This window comes from Stegodyphus dumicola, chromosome X2 (genome assembly GCF_044657685.1).
Source record: "Stegodyphus dumicola isolate Sdum_Otavi_A_Nest chromosome X2, ASM4465768v1".
NCBI lineage: Eukaryota > Metazoa > Arthropoda > Arachnida > Araneae > Eresidae > Stegodyphus > Stegodyphus dumicola.
Window position 1 is genome coordinate 32,574,376 of NC_140781.1, and position 23,828 is coordinate 32,598,203.

Here is a 23,828-nt window from a genome sequence, read left to right on the forward strand (position 1 = left end):
TGCTCACTTCTTGATTTACATCCTAAATTAATTATCTAGATGGTTATAATTCAGAAATGTGGCGCTGTTGAGACATTTTCGGCCGCTCTTTTAAATAAAAATAAATAAATAAATAAATAAAATTTTAAAAAAAACCAAAGAATCTTCGACTACTTCTTATGTTGTTATTATTTTATATGTTGTTATGTTTGTGTTTCAGTTTTGATTTATATTTTTCCTTTTAGTTAGTTCACTACCATTATTGTTTTAATTATTCTCTTTTGATTTTATATATATGTTCAGCAATTTATATACATGTTCAACAATTAAGTTAATACTCGTATGTGCATCCATCTTAAAAAGAAGTACAGTCAACTCCCGTTTAACCGTGAGTGAATTCACCAGCTTGTAAATTAACCAGATCTTGCCTAGTTTCAATTTGTTTATTTGGGAACGACAGAAAAATTGCTATCATAAACTATCATTATATAGCAAAATTATGCCCGAAAACAAAAATTAAAAGAAATGCTATGGATAACAGCAGTGACAGCAGACTGAATCACAGTATTTAGGAAATGTTTATATCTATAACAATTTGTAATTTAATAGTACATATTAAATCATACATTAAAAGTAAATTGTTAAATCGTAAAAACAAAGTGCGCAGTCATTAATCTCCTGTTTCCTATTGACTGTTATCGAAATTCAAGAGTAAAATATCAAAAAAATATATTCTTTCCGTTTCCCTGTGTGTTCTTCTTTTAAATGCTGATATAATTTACTTAGCCAAATGAATTTATTTTCCGAATTAAACTGTTTAAAAATACAACTTATTAACAGTATTTTTCAGTTAATTATAATATGGATTATTCCTGTGTTCGTTTAATTATTGTCAGATTAAATGTGATTTCGTTTCAGTTTATTGCAGTCTGCTTTATAGCCATGAATTTATTTTCGACAGCTTTTAAATAAGATTAAAAATTAATATTGCTCTTCAAAGCAAGAGAAAAATAGCACAAAGATCTTCGAACGTGCCGAGACTGCTAACAAAAACACCTGTAAACAAATATGTTACGTAAGCTTATGACATTATTTTACATCGAAGTAATAGGTAACATTTACACCAGCGGTTCCCAATAAGATCGGTATTGAAGACCTGGGGTTCGATAAAAATTTACACGGAATCAAATGCGATTCGCCCAAATATACATCGTCAGTTAGTAGTCATAATTAACACCCCATTAATTACAAAAATAATTAGTAATTAATTTGATAATTCATTATTTATTGATATGTCGTGATTATCTTCAGTTTTCGTTCTAAAACTGACTGATTTATATCAACATTAAACAGAAAACAATTCCATTATGTTGATAAGTCAAAGCGATTCTCCGATATTGAAAATAGCTGTACTTTATCAGAAACTATAGCGTTATAATATTGTTTTATACAAGCTGCTTGCAAAATTTAAAAGAAGAATTTAAAGAAGAATCCAAGACGTTGGATATTTGAATGTACCAGCATGGTTAATAGAATTGCGATGCATCGGATCTGGATATTATAATGCAAGAGGAGTTGATTGCACTGAAGGAAAATTTTCAAGCACAAGTCTTATCCAAAGAACATGGATGCATTAAGTTTTGGATTTTAAAAGACATCCGAGAAAAATTATCCCAAATAAAGTTGTTACCTAACCAACGTTATTAACTTTTCCCTCTTTTTATATTTTAGTTATCTTTATGTTATCGTTATCATTTTTTTACCTTAAAATCAGTTAGGTCGAATTATTTGCATTACGATTATGTTGTTTACTGTATACGACCGATGAATGAAACTATTCTTTTTAATGGGTCTATAGAAGAAGAAAGGTATCCCTGATCTAAACAATCAGATTCACGAATTCTTCGAAACGTTTCCTTGCGTTTGTCATCATGGCTGCTTCAAGAAAGCAAATGTAGTTAGAAATTACCTAGATTAATTCTTAATTTGACACCAAAAGAAAGAGAAATCTCTTAGAAAAGTTAAAGTAGTTACGTTAAGAAATAAATATCTTTTGTTGTAATAAAACATTATTCAATGTATGACAAATTTTAAATAAAAGAATATCATCAAAGATACTTTATGCAATGCACTGCAATGTGGTCAAAAATATCAATACAATCAAAAAACCAAATAATAAATAATTAACTAAAATATTAAAATACTAAAACATTCTCGAAAATGGGAAAAACAGTCGGAATATTAAAGTAATCGAACCGTAAAACATTTTTAATCAGGTGGAGTATTTCTTAAACCAAAGATTGTTAAACTAGTAGTAATTTAATATGCTGAGGATGACAAAGAAAATATTCTGCGTTACTAAATTAACACGAAATTTCAGCTTTCCTTCTCAAAACAAGGACTCTAAATTCTGGAATAAAGTGATATTGGCTAGTGGCTAGGTAATCTAAGTTAATTTAAGTTGGGTTGGATGGTCAGTTTTTATATATGTAGAAGAAACAGTAAAAAGAAGCAGTACAATATGGCAGTGGTGGAGGTATGAGATAGGAGTGCCTGAATACCATTCAGAGTATAATCTTAATTTTATTGATGGTGTAATGTATCAACATAAACATATCGGTATTTTTAAATCATCCACACAAAGAGATAATCTACAAAATAATTCCGATTTCTAAAAGGCAATCGTTCTACACGTACTTCTGTGAATGTGTAACTCCATTTTCTGTATATTTATCCTGAAATACTTAGAATACTATTTCTGAGTCCACAGTTAAATCCAGTTGGACATATTCGGCAAGAAATGACATATAAATTCAAAAAAAAAGCTATTTCTTTAAACCAGCAACCGAAAGCATTCACAGAAAATTAGCGGATGAAAAATTAGATCAATATTTAAATATCTCGCGGAATTTATGTCGAAAAGATGAAATCGTACTTCACGTGTTAATAGTATAAAGTATTAGAAAAAGTGTAAAAAATATGTTTTTCTAATTTTGTTTGATAGCCTAATAAGCGATCAGTCACTTTTGTGACATGATTTTACTTCTCAAAAGAGAAGATAATAACTTTTTAGTTCAATTTTTGTTCTTGGAAAGAAATTATAAAATTATGAAAAAAAGAATAAGAAAAGGTAAAAAGAGAAAGACTGTGTAAAGACTGTATAAGCCGATAAATAAATATCCTGTGATCGCAAATATTGTATAACACTTTCTTCCAAAACGGGTGATCTTTAAATAAACACTGCAAAGTAGTGATTTACTAATCGCTTTTAAATACTGCATTGTGATGCATTACTTATTTCATTTTACATGACCATAGTTGAATATCTTCACGAATGAAAACACCTAATTACAAATTTATGTAACGAAGTTCAAGCATGTTAGGGGAAAAAAAAACATTGTATGTTGTGTCTATAAATTTTATTGCTCAAAATAATTTCTCGAAATCTCTAAAACGAAACTGATTATTTAAATTAGCACAATCTAAATACTCAGAGGAAGATATAATTTCATGAACTTCCTAATTAAGAAAATATTTACACAGTCATATTTTATAAATTTCCTGCATTGTAAAATATTCTTATTTAATAAATTTTTCAAATGATTAATGAATACCTATTACTGCAGTGAGCATTGCTGACGTAGATGCTCATTCTAGTGTATCCCAATCTTTAAATATTTATTTTTAAAAGGAAAATGTCATTTTTTTTAAAAATAAATACGAAATCTGAAATAAAAATACTGTTTCCTCATACCAAAAATAACAAAATAGAATTCTAAGATAAATATCCCAAAACTAAAAATGAAGTTAAATATAGTTCTAAAAAGAGAGTAAACATCTATTTTAAAAACAATTTTAAAACCCTGACAATAGTTTTTCGAATTTAAAAATTAAATACCCATTCCAGAAACAAAAAGTTATTTTTTGTTTTCAGTTACTAATTCATTAAAATATTATCTGAGAAATTTATCCTCGGAAATGGAAGTAGTTAAAACAAAAAAGTAATTGAAGTTTGCCCAAACTTGTTATTGCGAGGGCAGTAACATTTTCCACGTTTCTTTCGGCGCGATAAACTTTCATTTTAACCTGACGACCCCTTGTAATACGAGTACATTTAAAGGGTGATTCTTTACCAGTTTTCTTTTAAAACTAGTAATAGTGTCTCTTTTTGCTCCTCAGAGGAATCTCTTTTGTCGCCTAGAACACTAAAGACTGTCTTTAATCTTGTTTTACCAAAAGACGTAAATAATTTGCTGATAAAACAACCTAAAAATACGACTTTTGGCTAATCGCTTGAGCTAGACACATTGCGCCATCTATTGACGAACTTAAGCACTTTAAACTATTCACGAAATTGATTGCAAAAAGTCGATTTTCAGTTAAGACAAGGAAATTACTTTTTTCTTTTGCTGAAAAGTGGCGAAGAATATAAATTTCAAGGATTATTTTGCGTTAAAGTCCTTACGTTTTCGTGCTGTCTCATATTAATATACTTATTATCATCGTAAATGTGGTAGCATATTACGTAATAAATTTAAAGTCTTTACTAACACTATTCTTATATTTTTGCTAACTTTATTTCTTACTCTAAATAAATATGGAATTCGAAAACTTAGTAAAGAATTTTTAAAGAATGTTAAAAAGGTTTATAGGAAAATTTTAGCTTTACTTTTCCAAATTGCATCAATATGATTAAATTCTTTAGTTTATTAAGGTTTTTATCTTGCAAATCTATTGAAACATTACTTTTTTATTTTTCTAACTATTAAATTTTAATTAAAAGTAAATTTATTTTGAAGTTCTCTTAGATTAAAATTTCTTCTTTTATTTAAAACTATTCATTTACTCATTTAAAAAACGCGAAATATATCTGACTGTATTGTTTTTACGCATTTAAGTTTTTAAAACAAATTGCTTAATATATTTCAGTGTATAGCACTAAAAGTCTCCAGGTTAAAAGATTTATTACGCAAATGATTAGAATTTTGTTTTTCTTCTGCTTAAAAAAAAGTTTGCTTTGAATTTTGAAATGCAACAAACCCATTTTTCTTTCTCTAAAGTCATGAACATGGCATGCATTTCTTTTATTTATGACTTCTTTGACAGCTCAAACAGAAAAATAAATAAATAAACTGAGAAAAGAAATGATAACATGCTCTTTGGTTTCTGTGTTGGATCTTCTTTATCAGAGGCAATCAGATTACGTTCTTCATCTGAAGAACAAGTAACAGCACTCGAAAGTTTTAAACTGACATCGTCTATTTAAGAGAAGCAATAGGCGGATCTCTTAAAAATATGCAAACTATGCTCAATAAAGTTAAGTTTTCCACTTAACTAATTCTAACTACGAAACATTTCCTTGTCGGTCTCTTTTGCGGAATAGAGAGTATTTTAGTTTCAACCATTACATTCCATGTAGCATGCACACAAATATTAGTTATCTTTCATTACAATGTATTACAATGATTTCTACTAAAATCGGCTTATTTCACCTCGTGTTAGAAACTTGTTAGCGAACATTAAAAATTTCTTTTGCTTTTCACCAGGCTTTCATACACTTTTTATAAACTCCCTACATATTACCCCGTCCATCCTTTCGAAGTGTAAGCCAGCGTTTCTCAAACGTTTTTCAAGCAAGGACCACTTTTAAAAATTCCGCAAACTCCCTTACTCTTTGAAAGCAGTTTTTTAGCATATATTATTACAAATATATTTATGTATTTGAAATACCATTAATTAAAATATATTTAATTTTACATCGGTGTTAATTAATTAAGTTTAATAGAATAAAATTTATATTTGGCTATAATAATTCAAAGCTATTAAGGTGTGGATAATTATCATCTTAATAAATAAATGTTGTTACTCACATAAAGCTATGAGTAAGCCCACCCAATCGAGATAGTGGTTAGCGACACTGACTGCTGCACCGAAAGGCCCAAGTTCGAATCCTGGAGAAAGCATGAATGTTTGTAAATGTATAGTATCTGTGCGGCATGGGGCCACTCTAAATACGAGGCTCTTGCCCACTAGAGTTGCAGTCCTTGCCACAATAAATTTCGTGGATTTATTCTGCCGTTACTGTCAGGCAAGTGAGATAAGTCACAATAATACAACAGAATTGAATTAAGATATGAATGGCTTGAGATAGATGAGTCTACCGATTCTTGCGTAGATTTTTTTTTTATGTATATGTTGGTAAGAAGTATCATAATTATAATGGTTTCAATCTCTCCTTCGCTGCAATGACTAGAGCAGAAAGTTCAAAGTAATAAATTAAGTTCGAAGTAAAACTAGTAATAAATTTCATGAAGTGTCAGTCTTGGCAGAAAACTGATTAAAGATTGCCATCAGTAATTTCCAGACTCTGAGATTTTCAACTATAATGTAGTATACGCAGTATTTTATATTTTGCGTTTCTTGGAAACCTAGAAGAACCACAAAGACAGGTTTCGAGGGCATTTGTTGCCCGCGGATCTTAGACTGAGAAATTCTGGTGTAAGTGGTTAGCACGTGCAGTTGGTAAGCAAAAGATTCGTGGCTCGAATTCTGGCAAAGACACTATCGATTTTTTACATTGAAATTCTAATATCTATGTGCAATGTTTTTATCTAAAAAGTTTTTTTCAAAAAGAATTTAGGTAACTATCTAGATCTCTTCGAAGTACTCTTAAAATGTAAAGAACCGAAGTGCAGAAATTTATGTACAAGAATGAATGGAAATAACATTGCATAAAATAGAATCTTTCTAATAAGGAAACTAACCCATAATTATTTTTACAGAAAAAAGTCGGCACAAAGTTCTAATGTCGCTTACACGACCACGAAATTTAACCAGGAATCGAGTATGTCTACTTACCAGAAATTTTCTGCATTTCTTTTTTTAATCTACTGATGAAGAGAAAAGAGCAATAATAACTACAGTTCAACGATTTCTTTCAGATAAAGTTGTAATAATAAGTCATGAAGAATAAAATTAATTAATGATAAATTCTGACAAGTGGACACGAACAAAGATAAATGTATCCATTCTTTTTCACCTACAGCCAAATATGTACATATTTTAATGTACATATACGAGGAAATATTTCATTATACATATTAAAAAAATATAAATTACACGTATTAAGTCATATTTAAAAGTCATACTTATATGTACGTATTTCAATTACTTTTCCAATTTCAGATGTACCCATGTTTTAAACTGAATATTAAACTTCTCTGAAATTTCTTTTTTCACTTTGATGTTTTATTCACGTATATTATTACTTAAGTTCAGTTCTGCTTTCACGTTGTTCCATCTCATCTGCATTTTAGCATATTGATTTGCTGTATCACTTATTCTGGCAGTAATAATAGCTTGCTTTAACCCAGAGTATAATGTCGCAGCCCCCTTTTCCAATTTAGTAATATCAGAATCAATCTTTTCTTTTTTTTTCTCTCCGTTCCCTCCTCCCAATCTATCAAAAATGTATTTTATTGTTCTTCATTAATTTCTCACGTTTCAAAAAAATATTTTATTTTGATATCATGACTTTTCTTTCTATAACTGCACTAATATATTCTTGTCAATAATTAGAGAATTATTTAATAATGTTGGCTTTCCTTACCCAGAGCAAGTTTGATAGTTATGTAAATGAGTAACAAAAATAGATACAATAAGCATATTTAACATAAAGAATAAAAAGTAAAATACTTCATAAAATAGAAATTTTTAATGTAAAATACAAAATAAAATAGAATATTTCCGACGAAATTGCAAATCTATAAATTTGTGTATATTTTTACATTTATCTAATTGGTATGTAAATTACAGTGGATGCACTAGGAATGTATGCAGGGTGATTCTAAAATCAATAAACACTTAAAAATTTAGTATTTCTGAGAATTTACAGCGTATATAAAAACAGTTAGCATATAAACTCAAAACGAAACTTTTTGAAGAGTGCATCGTGTTATTTTACTTTCGTGTTATATAATCTTGAATAATTCGAATTTGATACAAGCTGGAAATGACCAAATCATGTTTCAAGGAGATATTAGAAGAAACTAGTTTACGACTCCATAAATCATCTTCGCTGGATCATCTCCGCCAGTGGATTGGGATGTTCTGAGTTTGGGTGATAATCGAAACCCATATTTGACAGCTTCAAGATTTAAATTTCCTATAAGCAGTCTTAGCACAATCAGAAAATAAAAGCAGAATTGAAACAATTAGAATTCATTTCAAAATACAAAGAATTTAGAGCAGAACAAAGCATACACTAAATTCAATTTTCCTTCAGACATAATTCTGCTTAAAATGTGATTTCTAATAAATTCACTGTAATTCCATTTCTGACAGATTTCACTGGATAAAACAGTGAAACATTCCTTCCACTTCATTACCTCTGATGTCTGCACGTTTAAACTCTTCCGCTCCTTCATATGCCACACATGAGATAACTTTTATTATTCTTGTCTTTTAAACGTTCTCCGTCTTCAAAGTACTTTCTGAGATCTTGTCAAACGTAAATTTTGCAAATGTAGTACAGACATATAAACTGACATTTAAAACGAAGAATAAAATGCATGCAAATCAGTTCGGCTTCGTAAAGATTCTGCAACTTCTGCCATGTGTATTTCCATAAAGTCCAAACCATTATTTAACTTAAATGTAGCTGATTGGGTTACTAAGTCACAGGCAAGTTTTGCTTTTATTAGCGTACACAAAAGAAGAGCTTACAAAGCATGACAAGCAAAGTTCTGTAACACAGTGCTATATGACATAGTCACCATCTGGTGATAAAAAATACCAAGCTTCAATTTCTAATTTTTATATGGTCTAATTTTATATTTATTATACAAACAAACAATAGCTATGGTAGATGAATATGCTGCTTTGGCCTGTACAGTGGTAAGCGAACGCTTTGAGGAATGGAGGCACTTAACAATCTCTAGAATCCAAACTTCTTCTACAAGGTTAGTGGTAGCAGAACGGAATGGAAGTAGACAGTTAGCATATGTGTGCTTTACCATAATTACACAATCCAATAACTTAAATGCGTATATATATGTTACGATAAATGTATTTTATGTTTGATTTAATATTCAATTCAAATGTTTCAAACAATCTTTTTAATTTTATTCGTATTTATTTTACAGTACTGCCTCAAGATAAAACAATATGGGCTAAATCTAATAGATTTTTATATGCATATAAATATTCCAAACCTGTAAAAAGCAGTCATTTTTAAAAAATCGGTTAAAACATTCATCTTGCTAATAAAAACTTTGTACCGAAACTTTAGGTGTATGTTGTTCTTTTCCTTATCTTCTACGAGGTAAGATATAACCAAAGAAATGTTGGGTTTATGGATTTACAAAATTACCAGCATTGTAATTTTTCGAGTTCCTAATAATTATTTTAATTCGTTATCGTACTTTTATTTTGCGATTTATTACATGTGCATGCAAGTCAAAATCCGAAATTCTTAAAAATTTCATCATTTCAGAACCTAGCTGCGCAGTATACCTTTCCGTACCAACAGATGAGCTACTGGTACCCTCAAGGATTTCCTCAAGTCCAAGGACAGTTCATTCAGGGAATGCAGTATCCTTATGGACAGTACTATGGACAAGGATTCGGGTATGTGATTTTTACATGGAACTTTTATTTTTTTAAGTATTGCAATAATGTTTAAAATAGCTTTCATAAAAATTTCCTGAATATTTCTAAAATCTTACTTAAAACAATGAAGCAACAAAAGCGATTAAATATTTTTCTTCGCAAGATATTATCAATTTAATACATCAAACTTATCAATTTAATACGAATGGTATCCAGGAGCAATTGCTGGTAAGTTGTTCAGGGCAAGAAATGAGATAAAACAGAGGCGGTTGCATCACTGTTCATGCACTTTGTCATAGCAGTCTTTCCTTACGTAATCCACTAGCAATTAAAACAATAAGATACATAGAAGATAACGTAACTGTGTAAGGATCCTAAGTTTTACTAACGTTTATTTTATTTTAAAACTGTACTATCACTTCTTATTTTCTACTTCCGGCCAGAATTAAATGCTTTAACTTGTTTTTGAAAATTGTCTTGCTAACGCCCAAGTACTTAAGCTGTGGCTTTTTGCCAAGAGGGAAAGAGAAGGAGATTTAGGAAGCAAGCCGCTTGCCACTGCAGTTTTTACGAGTTTTCACTCAGTTGCTGGTTGCCTTTAAGGCCAGAGGTTTAGCCCTTGTGATATTTGTAAACGTATTGTTGTTTCAGCAGCTCGGCGTACTACATACGTACCCTTTTAAATAAAGGCCAGTCTTAGTGCTAGGCATTTGTATACTAATTCAAAGTTAGCTTTTAGTTAGAGTTTTAGTTAGTAGTTTTATATTCTTACGTTCAGACCACAAGTGGTTGGTCTTTGTATCCCTAAGTTCGAGAGTGCTTGTAAAAGTATAGAAAATAAAGGGTTTCGTATACCCTTCCAGCTTGTGTCGTCTGTTACACATAAATCTTGAACATAGCTTGAGTAAGCTCCCTGTTCCTATTCAGGACATATCATGTTTCCAAAGCAAATCAAGAGAAACACAAGTCCTGATAACTGTGTTAGAAAGAATTACGAAGCATTTTCTGTCCTATTTCGATTTTCTACTCACTGATTACAATATCTGATATAACTAGTTCAATTTAAAGAAATGAACCAATCAGCTCAGTAAGAATTAAATAAATATCGTATAAATGAAGTGCGGTAACATTAATTTTTCTCCAATTAACCAAAAATCGTGTACACTGATTACAGTGAAATTTTGAACTTGGCACTGTTTCCTTTCAGTTCTATATCTCTGATTATGAGCTAACTTTTCTGCTTGTTTGTTTGTTTCTGTTTTGTTTCTTAAGTTGTCTAGTTATGTGACTTTGGTCTTAACTGAAGACTGATATTGCCAAAAGCAAGAGCAAAGATTATGCTCGCACAATGTGAAATTTTTTATCTTTTTACTTTAAATATGAAAATTAATTTCAAGCTTATCTTTTACTCGGGAGAGGCTTATCTAAGCAGAATACCTGTTAGCTATTATCTCACCTTTTATATTACTATTCATGGGTCATTAATTTTCATTGGAAATGACATTAATTGACAAAGGACTTTAATTTTTCTTAGATTTTGAAAACACCCGACAAACCCGATACGTTCTTTTAGATTACGTTCTGACGATTCTAAAATGAAGTCAGTTTGGATTACATAGAAAATCTCCACAACTATGAAATACATAAATATTTATAGTGGAAGGGAAAATGCAGCACTGAAGTAGTACATGCAAGATTAGGCAAAATTGAATCTTTCATTGGTATATGTTTATTTTAAAACATTTCGAGAGTACAAGCAAGGTGTCCCTCGAAATGCATAATGTTTTTTCGTAAACCGAATATCAATCGAAGGTTTAATTTTGCAAATTTTTTATTTCAAACTGACGTTCTTTGCTTCCGAATATCACAGAAGTGTATATTTTTCGTAATATGATTGCAGTCACGGTGGTTGTATCAAATCTTAAATATCCATTACCTTAATAGACTCGACGCATCATTTGCGATACAGACAATATAATTGAGATGATAAATTATTTCAATGCATTAAAATTTCATTTCAATAAAACTCGTTATGCTAATCGGCTTGATATGAATTAAATGAGTTTAATCAAATGCATTTTAAGTATCAATCCTATATTCATTAGCAGAATTTTAAGCTTTTAATCAAGAGATTGCTATATTTCCTTGGATCGAAAAATGTATCTGTGTGCTTTTCCAAAACATGTTTCATGTTTCCAATTTTATTTTTTTTAATTGTCAAAGTTTTCGCAGCTTATCTCGCAATTTCAGTTTTCTGTTCTCAGCAAATAAACTACTTTTTTTTACTAGCACAATCTTCTATCGTCTCTTTGCATATGAAATAGTAAGCAGTATTTGTTTCTATGTCCAAAACGCCTTTGAATGTATACAGCAATGTCTATTTTGGAAATGAGCATATCTCATAGGATTCCAGTTTGTATACACAGGGAAAGAAATGTATTTTAGCCAATTTCATTTCCTACATCATTAAAAATGGCCGAAGCAAATATAGCTATTTTTTCATAAGTTGCAATTGATAATAATAACCCTATGACTTCAATAATGAATGTGTTATAGCTGATTTCTTCCGAGAGTTGTGTGACCTTATTAAAGCTAAAGTGAAAATTTGGCAATTTTCTTACTGTAGAGATGGCTGAAATTTTTAAACGCATAACTCTTCTGCATCGTGACCACCTCTAGTCCTCGGTCATAGGTATAATTGGACATAGATATAATTTAACTGTTAATATACAGATTCCTTTCTGTTCAAGGGGTCAGCAATTTCACTAGGGTTTTAAACATAAATTGTTGTTACGAAATCACAATGCTTAAGTATACCCTCCCGTAACCAAGATTTGCTTAAAATATTTTGACTGGACCAGCTACTTGTGATGAGTGCAAGACGAAGAATAAAGTATAAAATTAAAATTTAACGATTTAATTAAAATTTAACATTTTTAGGATATTTATGTAATTTTGGGAACATTATTTATGCACACTAAAGATAGCGAATGTAAATTATTTGCTTACAAATGGGCTACACAGAATTTAAAGACAATCATTTAAAGACAATGAAACAGTAGAACTAATATACTACTATGTAAAAGTTCACCGTTTTATCTACAGAGTTATTTCATACTCTCTCTTTATCTGAAGAAAATCCTAATATAGACACAGATCACCCATCGTCGTTATAAAGGGTCGTTATAAAGGGTCTATAGACAGGCTACGGCAGTATTCTAGGAAGAGGACGTTCACTATTCACGTTGCATTTACGTTTACTATTTCCATGTGCTTGAATAGCAAATTCTAAAAACTTACGTACATAGAGATGCAGTTTTTTAGAAAGAGGTCTGACCTATCCTAGAGGATAATAAGTGGTTCGTCGTACAAATTCGATTTACATATAAAAAAAGCACATGCTCATGTAAAACTACATGAGCATGAACGATTACAAGTAACGGATGCTATTACACGTATACAATACTCACTCTCCTGATTTAAATTGGATTCAGCATGCATGGGATCCATTTAGTAAATGCTTGGGCAGATGTCGGTCACATTCTAGGCCTCCTTGGGGAACTCAGAATTGTAATTCTCCAATAATGAATCCAATAGCAAAATAACCGCTAGAAAATCTTGTTCAACAAGTTATCTGTCGTAATTATCAAGGTTACTTATAATACGAGGTTTGCTCTGCTGAAAGTGCCCCGTACAGATACGCAAAAAAATTGTACAGAGATCTGGTCTACGGTCACCCGTAGAAAAAAACCAACAGACTTGTACGGGTACTCATAGGTTAGATATCCGGGTAAAACGAATAGACAAAAACCCGTTGACCTTTGTGGGCACCTGTAGGCTACATCACCGTAAAAACAAGCAGACAAAAACTCGTAAACCTATTTGATACCCCTAGGCCAAATCCCTGTAAACCTATTTGATACCCCTAGGCCAAATCTCTGTAAAAGCCAGTACACAAAATTCTACAGAACAATAAGGGTACCTCTTGGCGAAATCTCTGCACAAAACAGTAGACAAAAAACCCGTAAACAAACCAATAGAATTATACGGATATCATACATTGAATCCTTATAAAAAGCAATACTCAAAAATAGAACTGTACATCAAATTTCCGTAAAAAGTAGTAATTACAAGCATAAATCACCAGAAGTACACTATTAGCACTGATGAAATGTACAGAACTCTATTGGGGAAAAAAGGAAAAGCATGTAGAATAATTTTAATTAAATTCAGTGCGAATAAACTTAGTAAAATTTTAAATACCTAGAAGGCTACAGGCCACTGTCCTTCTCTATGCATGTCAGTACAAATGTATTACAAAACATGTGTGTAAATTTTCTTTACAAATTTTTAAACTCCCCGTATATAATTTTGAAAATAAAATTAATATAAAGGTAATAATCAAAGTCGCTATTCGCAACCATCGCATGATATATACTATTTGACTGTTGCGAATCATGACTTTGATTATTATCTTTATTGATTATTTTATATATATATATAAACAATACTATATATATATGTATCAAAAGAAGAAATAGTAAAGTGAATTTAAATAATTATCTTGCGCCATTGCTGGAAGGAATGAAATTTGAATTTAACAAACAATTATATATTTATTCATAAATTTTGATACTTGCACTTGATTTACATATGCTCTCAGAATTTAAATGATATTATAAATTAGTTCGCAGCAATAATTTATCGCTTATTTGTATTAAACTTCATTATTTAAAATTTAATTAACTTTAAATTTGATTTTTACGAATAGAGAATGTTTGTTAAATTTATATCTATATATCTATATAGATATAAATATATATATATATAGTATACTGTATCTCATTGCATACGCTTTTGTCGATTCAAGGTCAATCAGCTTTTAACGTCGACGTCCTGCTGCAAAGCAGGGTTTTTCGTTTCTCCCTCTGTTATGAGTAAAGTGACCTTTTAAAAGAGCATAGTCTAGTCTATCTGCCGGTCTTCGTTGTTACTACCACAGTTGCGCAGTTATTTACAGATCTTGAACAAAAATTTCATAGTTTATTTTTTCTTTTTAGTTCTACCAGATAAGTTTGCTAATGCTTATAGTCAAATCAAATATTAAAAGAACCTTAATTTTCTGTTAGAGTTAACACGCTAGACTTTTGAAATACCCAGCTTTAATGCCATAAATATATTACCCTAATTGCACTCTCGACTGTATGGTTTTAGTAAATACATTCTTCCCATTCATGCTTCGACAATACACTGACTACCAATAAGTATTTGGACACCTGTGACAGAAAGGAAAAACTAACTTTATTCAAAATCAATAGTTGGTAGAGCCTCCACGAGAGGTATTTACAGCGTGGACCCTCCGGAGCATACTTTCCACAAGTCTTTGTATGACAGCTAGTGGTATTTTCTTCCACTCGGCTTGGAGAAGACATAGAAGTTCCTTCACCGATTTTGCACGGGTAGTGCACCCCTGAATTCGGGGATGCAACTCGTCCCAGAGGTTCTCGATAGGGTTCAGGTCTGGACTCTGGGCAGGCCAGTCCATTCGATGAACTTCATTGGCACCATACCAAGCCTTGGTTAACGTCAAAACATGACAACTGGCAATGTCGTCCTAAAAGTAACAGGGGTCCAACCCGTAAAACTGCCACAATGTAGGAAGCACATTGTCATCCAAAATAGTGAAGTAGGCATCGGAGCTGAGCTTATCATGAATGGGGACCAAGGGTCCCAGCCCATACCAGGAGAAACACCCCCAGACCATAATTCCACCTTCGCCGAACTTGACTGTTGGCACAATGCATTCTGGCAGAAAACGTTCTCCAGGTAGACGCCAGACCCAGACCCTGCCATACGAACGGTAAAATGTGAACCTTGATTCGTCACTACAAAAAACCCGTTTCCACTGATCTACGGTCCAATTTTGATGTGCTTTGCACCACATTAACCGAGCAGCGCGGTTGGACTTCGTGATCAAAGGCTTATCGTGAAAACCAAGCAGGACGATCATGAAAACCAAGCAGAAGTGCTTCCTTACGGATGGTATTCATTGAAACAATACTCCCGGATGCCTGTTGAAACTCCTCGCGGATGAGGGCTATCGGTTCGGTGCGGTTCTTCCGAATTTCTCTGAACAGTACTCGTCGGTCTCTATCCCCCAGTTTCGTTGGTTTGCCGACTCGGGGCACATTCCGACAATCACCGCTCACCTTCCACTTCTTAATCACATAGGCCACTGTCGATATTGTGTACTTCAGATCGCTAGATATGTTCCTTAAGGATCGGCCACATTTGTGATACCCGATAATTATACCTTTCTCGAAATCAGAGAGGTCCGACCCGTGAGGCATCTTGCATGCGACTAACGCCTATGCTGTTTCCTACACGATATATACCGGCGGAGTCCGTGGCGTACCTTGGGACCGCAGATATCGTCATTTGCATAGGTGTCCAAATACTTATTGGTAGTCAGTGTATAACGCTTTGCTTCGACAATACTTCATAACTAATTAACGTTAATACTTCATAACTAATTAACTTCATAATTAATTATTAATAATACTTCCTAACTAATTAACGTTAACGTTTTAACGTTTTCTTTCTATGTGATAGTTTAATGCAGTCTTCTTTTTCTTTTATCTTATTGATAATACAAAAAAGATATGCGTGAGAAAATTAGTTTTGTTAGAATATTTAACGGAATAAAAAGAGAAGACAACATCCCAAAACACTTAAGAAAACGTAAGGGAAATATTTGCATGATAAGGAATACATTAAGCTCTTTTATCAAAAACTTTAAATCGAAACAATTAACAAAATCTTAAACGAAAAAAACTATGGTAAGCTAATTTTGATAATAAATATTTTTTTAATTTTATCAAAATGCTACAAAACATCTGAAATTATTTAGATCAATATACATAAATTTTATTCAGAAAACAAATTTACGAAAGTCTTAACTATGGAACCTAACGCTAAAGAAATCAGTTTATAAAAATAACAACATCTGATATTTCGTACGTTCCTTCGTTCCCTACATTTATGTTTAGGAAAATTTCATAATTGCTTTAAAAAATAAAACATGAAAAGTTTTACTCCCATGCGACAAAAATTGACCGAAATATTTGACTTTAGAGTCGGAGATCATTTCAGAAACCGTTCACAAATTGAAGAGTGAAATGTTTTCATTTGTACGTAACTAAAAATAAAATATCAGTTTAGAAAAATGTGGTTTCTGGGCTTAAGAGATTAAGTACTAAGTATGTCTATGTAGATTATTGTGAAAAATATTGATCAATATTTAAAAAGTTTCAGAATTGAGATCTGTTTTCACAGAATTCGTGTTCTAGTAAGCAGTGGCAGGCTTCAGTATCGACACTTAGCCAACTCGTAATATTATTTACGTTACTAAAAATGAAAAATGTTTGAAGTTTAATGAATTTTTTGTGCGATTACCAGATTAGGATATTAAAGTAATAAAACTTTGCAAGAATATTAAGAACGTATTTTTAGACTTTGTAAACATATAGACTACTTGAGTTAAAATTCTTTTAGCATACTAGTTGAAATAGAATTGTAAATTAAAGGATGTCACGAACTAGCAAATCACGGAAGAATGTCATGAAATCGCATCTAATGAGGGAAAAAATCAATCTCAAATTATTCTAATTCATTTATTAACCGACACCTCATTACAAACTGAATATAACATCAAAATTTGAAATTATTGAAAAATAAAATCTGAGTCAAAGTTGGACGCACCAGAATCAAGCTTTTTGTGTTTGTTTTTTATTATGAGGGCAAAATTTTCCTTTATATAAGTATAGAGAACGGAAGAAAGTAGGAAAAGTTAAGATTTCGCAAATTTTGCAAAATTTATGTCATTAAATTCACAAAATTGAATCTTTGCGTCATTTAAAACATTTTTATAATTTGAAATACATGCCTATGACCAACCGTTGAGAACATAGGCCGCTAAGACCTGTTGTGGACATGGTATATACTGAATATACATAGGGATGTTAAATACGTATGTCCATACCAGTTACTCTTAGTTAACTTCTGATTTTTCAGCTTACATGACTGAATATGTTTCCTTTATCTATATATGTTCTATCTTTCTATGTTTCAGAATGGCGGGAATGCAGATGGCTTGGCAAGGCATTCCTGGTCAGCCTCAGATTGCTGCAGCTGCAGCTGCTGCTGCTGCCGCCCAGAGCCCCTTGGCGCAAGGATTGCAACAACCAGGAATGATCGGTGCCTATCCAATGCAGCAGTATCAGGCTCAGTAGTATCCCAGCATCAACTGTATGTAAGGTGCGTCTGTATGTGTGGCGGCAAAACTCCCTTCTAGTCACCCGTATCCCCCCTTGTTCAAGTTAAGCCAAGCGCCCTCCACCGCACAACCGGGACGAAAACCTTTTCAGACAAAGGACAGAAAGAACTGCTTCGAGTTCCGCAAACTACTGTTTTGTTATCGTCTTTGAAAGTAAAGTTTGAAGAAGAAAAATATATGCTGTAAGCCTGCAGAATAGTTTAGAAAAGGGAATGTTACTTCAGAGTTAGCGGAATATAGAATGATTATTTTTTGAGAAGGCAATAGCCGTAGTTGGTCTTAGGAACGTTTTCCGCATTGAAGTACACAGAATATATGAAGCTCACAGATAACTATTTATTGAGAAATATGCATGTTCAAATTTTTAATACGTTTTAAGCCTAAATACTTCTTGAAGAAAAGATATTTTCTGATTGTTGCTCCACTGAAGATGTGATACATTTTTAATTTCAGAGAAGAGATTTTTAGAATATTTCCGAAAATGTGTTCAAAAAGCAAATGCCAGTTTTGATGTCATCAGTAGGTTATTAATAGAAAGTAAACTTTACATAAAAATATGAATGTGTTTTCTAAGATTTAAAAAAGAATTTTTACCATAATAGGGAGAAGTCTAGTAGTATGATTGATTACATTAGACGAATTCAAAATACCCTATACTTCCTCTATTTATAAGTGTGGTTTTCTTTTCTGGAATGTTCTGCATCCATAAAGCATCTATACCAGTATTTGAAATCTAACAAAAGTAATAATTAATTTGTGACGTTGAACTTATATTTTAATATGCAGCAAAATTTCCCTGCGAAAAATGCTTGTTCTACTGAAATTTGCATGTTCTTGTAACATTACAAATCCTAACCCATGAGAGACGGTTTGGTGAAGAGTTGTTAGAGGAAAAGTGCTGATGGAAGTTCTAAGCTCTCTCCTACAAGGAAGTTGTCATTTAATCTTGAAAAGCTAGAAGCTTGTCCAGAGGCAAAAGAACTCTTCGTCAAAGTCTCTACGATGCTATGTGTCAAAATATATCGTGGAACAATGGCAAAAATTAACTGTGGCTGTCGAACTTTTATTACAATTTGAAACGAGAAGGTTCCCGGTGGGGGGACTTGGGTGACTTTATAATTCGGCATTGGAATCCGAAATACCATAACCTATGCTACACAGTCACCACCTGCACTAACCCTTTAATTATTGTGTTTGTTGGTTTTCAACGGAAGAAAAAAAAGGAAAACATAGATTTTAAATGTCATCACGTGTTCAGTGACCAAGACAAATCATCTAGTATACTGTTCGTCTTAGAGTTACAAGTTAGTCATCTCAGTTATCTCCCCCAGGTGGCGCTGTGAGCGAAAAAGAGATAACTAAAATTCCCTGGAACGTATTACATGTTCCAAAGGTGCTGAGTTAGAAGCACTGTTTTATTTATTCACATAAAATAGGAAGATTAGTTGTTAGTAGTTGAGTATAAGATAGAATTTACAGGATGTTTGTGAGTATGTATGTATGTTTTGAAAAACGGAGGAACTTTTGGATTACATCGGTGTATGTACACTTTCGGAAGTACGATGAAGATCTATTTTTGTTTTCCCCTTTTTTTTTTTTTTTTTTTTTTTTTTTTTTTTTGGATAGTGAGCTGCATTCATATGTACTTGCAAAGCCAGGCTTCCACCCGATAAGTCAGTTTGCAGTTTAATTTTTTAAGAGGTTAGATCGAACGAGCTACACTGGGAATCACGAAACCCGTAGAAACATGTCGTGTCCCTTTTGTTCTCCATTTCAAAGAGCTACCATTTGTCACAAAACATTAGCTGAATGCCGTTTCAGTAGCATTTTTTCTACGGGCTTATAAAAATATAAAATGGTAAGAACATTTATCGGACGGGTTGTAAATCCTTACGTCCTGATTCTGACGTTGATAATATCCAGTGGTTATCAAAATGGTGCATCGTGCTTATTGGGGAAGCACCAAAGCTTACAGATTAACGTCGAAACAGATGGACACATTAACACACTTGATTCATAATTAACTTTCGAAACGCGCAACAAAACTCTTCAAGCTATTTAAATTAAACGTTCTTTCAAATATATTGTGTAAACGCAGCGCTACACGTATGACAGCACACTTAATTAAAATATTAACAGAACAGCAGAAAAACAACCACTGATCTTAAGAGATTATTCAGATTCACAAAATGCTTAACCTTTTTTTTATTTTTTCTTCAAACATCAGTGTTTAGTAGAAGCAGACGCATCTTTGATGAGTTTTTAGCTGCAGTTCATAAAATGTAATACAGTTCGTAACACAATCTGATTCCGAGAGCACGTAAATTTTGCAAGTAAAAAGTTGCCTTAGGCACACTACCTTGCAGTTAAAAAGAGTATGAATTTTCAAAGCAAATTGAAACGACAATCCTTATTCGCTTGCTGGAAGTATATTAATTAAATCAAGCGTTTTATTATTTCGTAGCTAATGATGTAGATCAGCATGAATAATTTCTTTTACATGAGCATGTAAAACAATTTACGTACTTGAAATCGTGTGCTTTAAATAGAAATAATTTCATTCGACCGGTAATTAGAAAAGCTTCATGTAATTAGAACTCGTTAGTTCCATCGTTACATGAGAACTCATTGTTACTTTTCATCAATGGTACGCAATCTATAAAGCACATCAGTTTCTAAAGCTCATATAGTCCTAAGTTTTAAAACTTGACTGATAGCTAGTAAAACTTGCAGCAATTTTTGTAACAGTTTAATGCGAAATGGGTCAAGATATTTTACTTAAAATGAGAGTTAGGAAATTGTGCACTGTATTTTGCAAACCACTGGAATTAAAGAAGCAGTATTGTTATGCAGGTCATTAGCCGCTTGCTTTAATGAATACTAAACCAGCTCTCTTAACTTTTTACTCTCCTCTCTTAAACAAATAAGTATTTTTGGAAAAATAAAATAAGGGGTTGAAATGGATAATTTTTTGTTAAAACCTGTTTATTTTATCAAAGCTGTGGTGGGGATTAACCACTTCTTAATCACCCTCCTTTTCAAGAGAGATGATTGATATTTTCATACTGTCTTTAAAATGTGCATTTTGTTTGCTAACGGCATAAATAGAATTTTGAGGCTGTGTGGCATATGAAGGACACAAATACATTACTTTATTATACTGAATGAGCTGATACAACGTTGTATTCACATTGTACAAAACCAGAGCAAAATATCATATTAGCTGATTTGAGTGTGGTACATTGGTTATGCCTGCACTGCGTAATGCAGTGCATGCCGTAGTTAGAAATTAAACTGTTTGTACTAGCCTAAGGAGTTATATATGCTATTAAAATGAAAATAAATTTGAACTTCTGTCATAATAATATTTTCTCAAAACAAAGTAAATTATTTTGACTAATTACATCGATTTAGTGAAATGATATTCCCATTATCAAACATAAATTATCAATATTATCATTTATCATTATATTTAATGGATACACGCGACGTATGTAAATTTCCTGAAAATGTGACAAAATAAATTAATAAATAAGTAACTGAAATACAAATATTTCTTAAATTTAGATTGTATCAAAATTTTGCATCATCATTATAAATTATTACGTACTCTTTTAGGGTACTTCTTGTCAAGATCAAAGCTATTTAAACCTTTGGCTAATACAAATAGTTTCATTATAATAACCATTCCTTAATTATACTGAATAAATATGAGTTTATCTCTATACAGCGTTGTATGCACAATGTACAAACCAAACCAAATACAAACAACAGTGAGCAACGTTTGCTGCAAAGGCACTGTGTTGTACTGTGTGCGGTAGCTAGTTCTATACTAAGGTTTCCAAGCAAAAAATCAATTAGAAGAGAACGCGTAAAACGCCGCTCGGCCGCGAAATGTAACTTTATAACCAAACGTAGTAGTTTGTAGGAGCTTTGATAGTTTAGATCTGATTGTAGTCAGCCACGCGACATGTAGGTTGTTTCGCTACGTAGCATCCAAAGATTTGTACACTTAGTCTAAACGAGTCTCGGTAGTATTGTGCGTGTACTGAACGTATGTTTGTGTATTTGTAGTCCGTGTGCCAGACCAAACGTTCGTAGTTGGCGAGCGTTTGACAATTTATGTACCGTGCGAATGTCAAGTATATGTCCTTGTCTCTAAGTCCATTGTTCCTAGATGACCTTCGTTGCATATGATAAACAATGATGTTTCCAAACCAAACCCATTGGGTAAATTATACAAATATATAAGTCAAAGAAAGTCGTTAGTTTTACAAGTTGATGTTCAAAGAGAAAAGATAGCTTCCGAGGTTGATCTGAAACAATTTTGCAGTACGAAAAACTGCATAAAAACTAATCTTGCTGTTGACAATTCGTTCTTTTACTTTCGGAAGTTTATAGTCTATGAATAATCCGTACGCAGCCGCGAAAAGATGAATTTATCTATCAGTTTGTGTGTCTGTATGTATACATACATATGCTTATAAATATACATGTTTATATATATATTCTCGGACACACGCAAATGCATCATGTTTATGGATATATATACATATATATATTTTGAACTTTTTGTGGCAGCATATTGTTGGTATATTTCCTCTCTTCTAGATATCTTGTTTTTTTAAATGTTTGCTAAAATGTTGTCTGGCATGGCATGCGATAAGTAGAATGATTTCAAAACTTAAAAAGTAACAAGTTTTCAGAAAACATAAAAAGTTCTCTTTTGCATTTAGCAGGTCGTGACAAGTCGCAAGTGCGAACGCACGATACTCATTTTTTACACGTTTTGATATTATATCCGAGCTGAAGATTTTCAGTCGCGCCGATATGAATTATACACAAATAAAACGGACAAGTGACACTCACAAACATTGATAATTTCTTACAAAATCAAAAATACAATTCTTGTTAGTTGACAGGGGACTGCTGTTTTTGTTGTTTGAGATATCCAGCTTGCTTGCTTATATATGTGCGTATGTTTAATGTGTGAGTGTCGAAATTTCAATAAGGAATTGAAAACGTTATCCCCATTTGGGCAGAAATCTGTTGAAACTGTATTACCTGGGGTGTATCAGTGGGGTTTCGGAATTCAATATATATATAATATAGTATATATATGTATAAAGAGGAAGCAAAATTCGTCCGTTTTCTAAATTTCCTTGTACTGATTGACATGCCTAAAACCCTACGGTTCCTGTTATTTCCAGGAGGCTTAGGGTTTCTTGCAATTCTCTCCGAATAGCAGCACAAATGTTTTGTTTGTGTGCTTTGTTATCCACCCTTTGCATAGCATTTGTTCTGTATGTCTGTAATGTTAAAAACCGAAGCCCCAAATGAAATGTATTTATGCTAAGCTGAAACACTCCATCAGTGAATTTAAATGGTTAAAAATATATAATATAATAATAAAATAGAAGATGTTTTGTGATTTGGAATTATGATTGTAGCGCCAGAAAGAGAAATGGAAGAAAATAAAAGTGATAAATTTCTAAATTTCGTTTATGTCATTTATTTTTATTGCGTTATTCATTAATTTATTGCTCAGATAAACAATAGCATAAGTTTACTTCCTTTCTGAGTTAAGAAAATGGCTTCACAATCGAGAACTTGTTTACCTTCAACCCTTCACTGGAAAATAGTAAGCCATTAAATTTACATTTTCTCTTTAGCACACTGTAAAGCAAAAGTGATAAAAAACTGAGAAATTGTCAAATAAACTGAGACATAAAATTCACAGTTCACATCGAAAAGAAAATAAATAAATAAATGTACAAATAACAGGATCATCATTGCGTAAAATCTCAGAGTATTATGAATTAAACACAGTATCATTTAGGCTTGTAGTTTTGCTCCCATTGTGTAACTGAGACATCTTGCAAAAAACAAAACATAAGTAAGAATG

General features: G+C 32.0%; 1 protein-coding gene across 4 annotated transcripts in view; it reads left to right on the top strand.

Moving 5' to 3' along the window:
- Positions 1-23,436, top strand: part of LOC118180861 (cytotoxic granule associated RNA binding protein TIA1-like) — a 554,155-nt gene extending 530,719 nt beyond the window's left edge. For all 4 annotated transcript variants that reach the window (XM_085810190.1, XM_085810192.1, XM_085810193.1 and 1 more), the window contains 2 exons: positions 9,473-9,606; positions 17,720-23,436. In XM_085810190.1, coding sequence (XP_085666316.1) covers positions 9,473-9,606; positions 17,720-17,879 — 294 coding nt within the window. In that variant the 3' untranslated portion in view covers positions 17,880-23,436. The remainder of the gene's footprint in view (positions 1-9,472; positions 9,607-17,719) is intronic.
- The last annotated feature ends 392 nt before the right edge of the window (positions 23,437-23,828 follow it).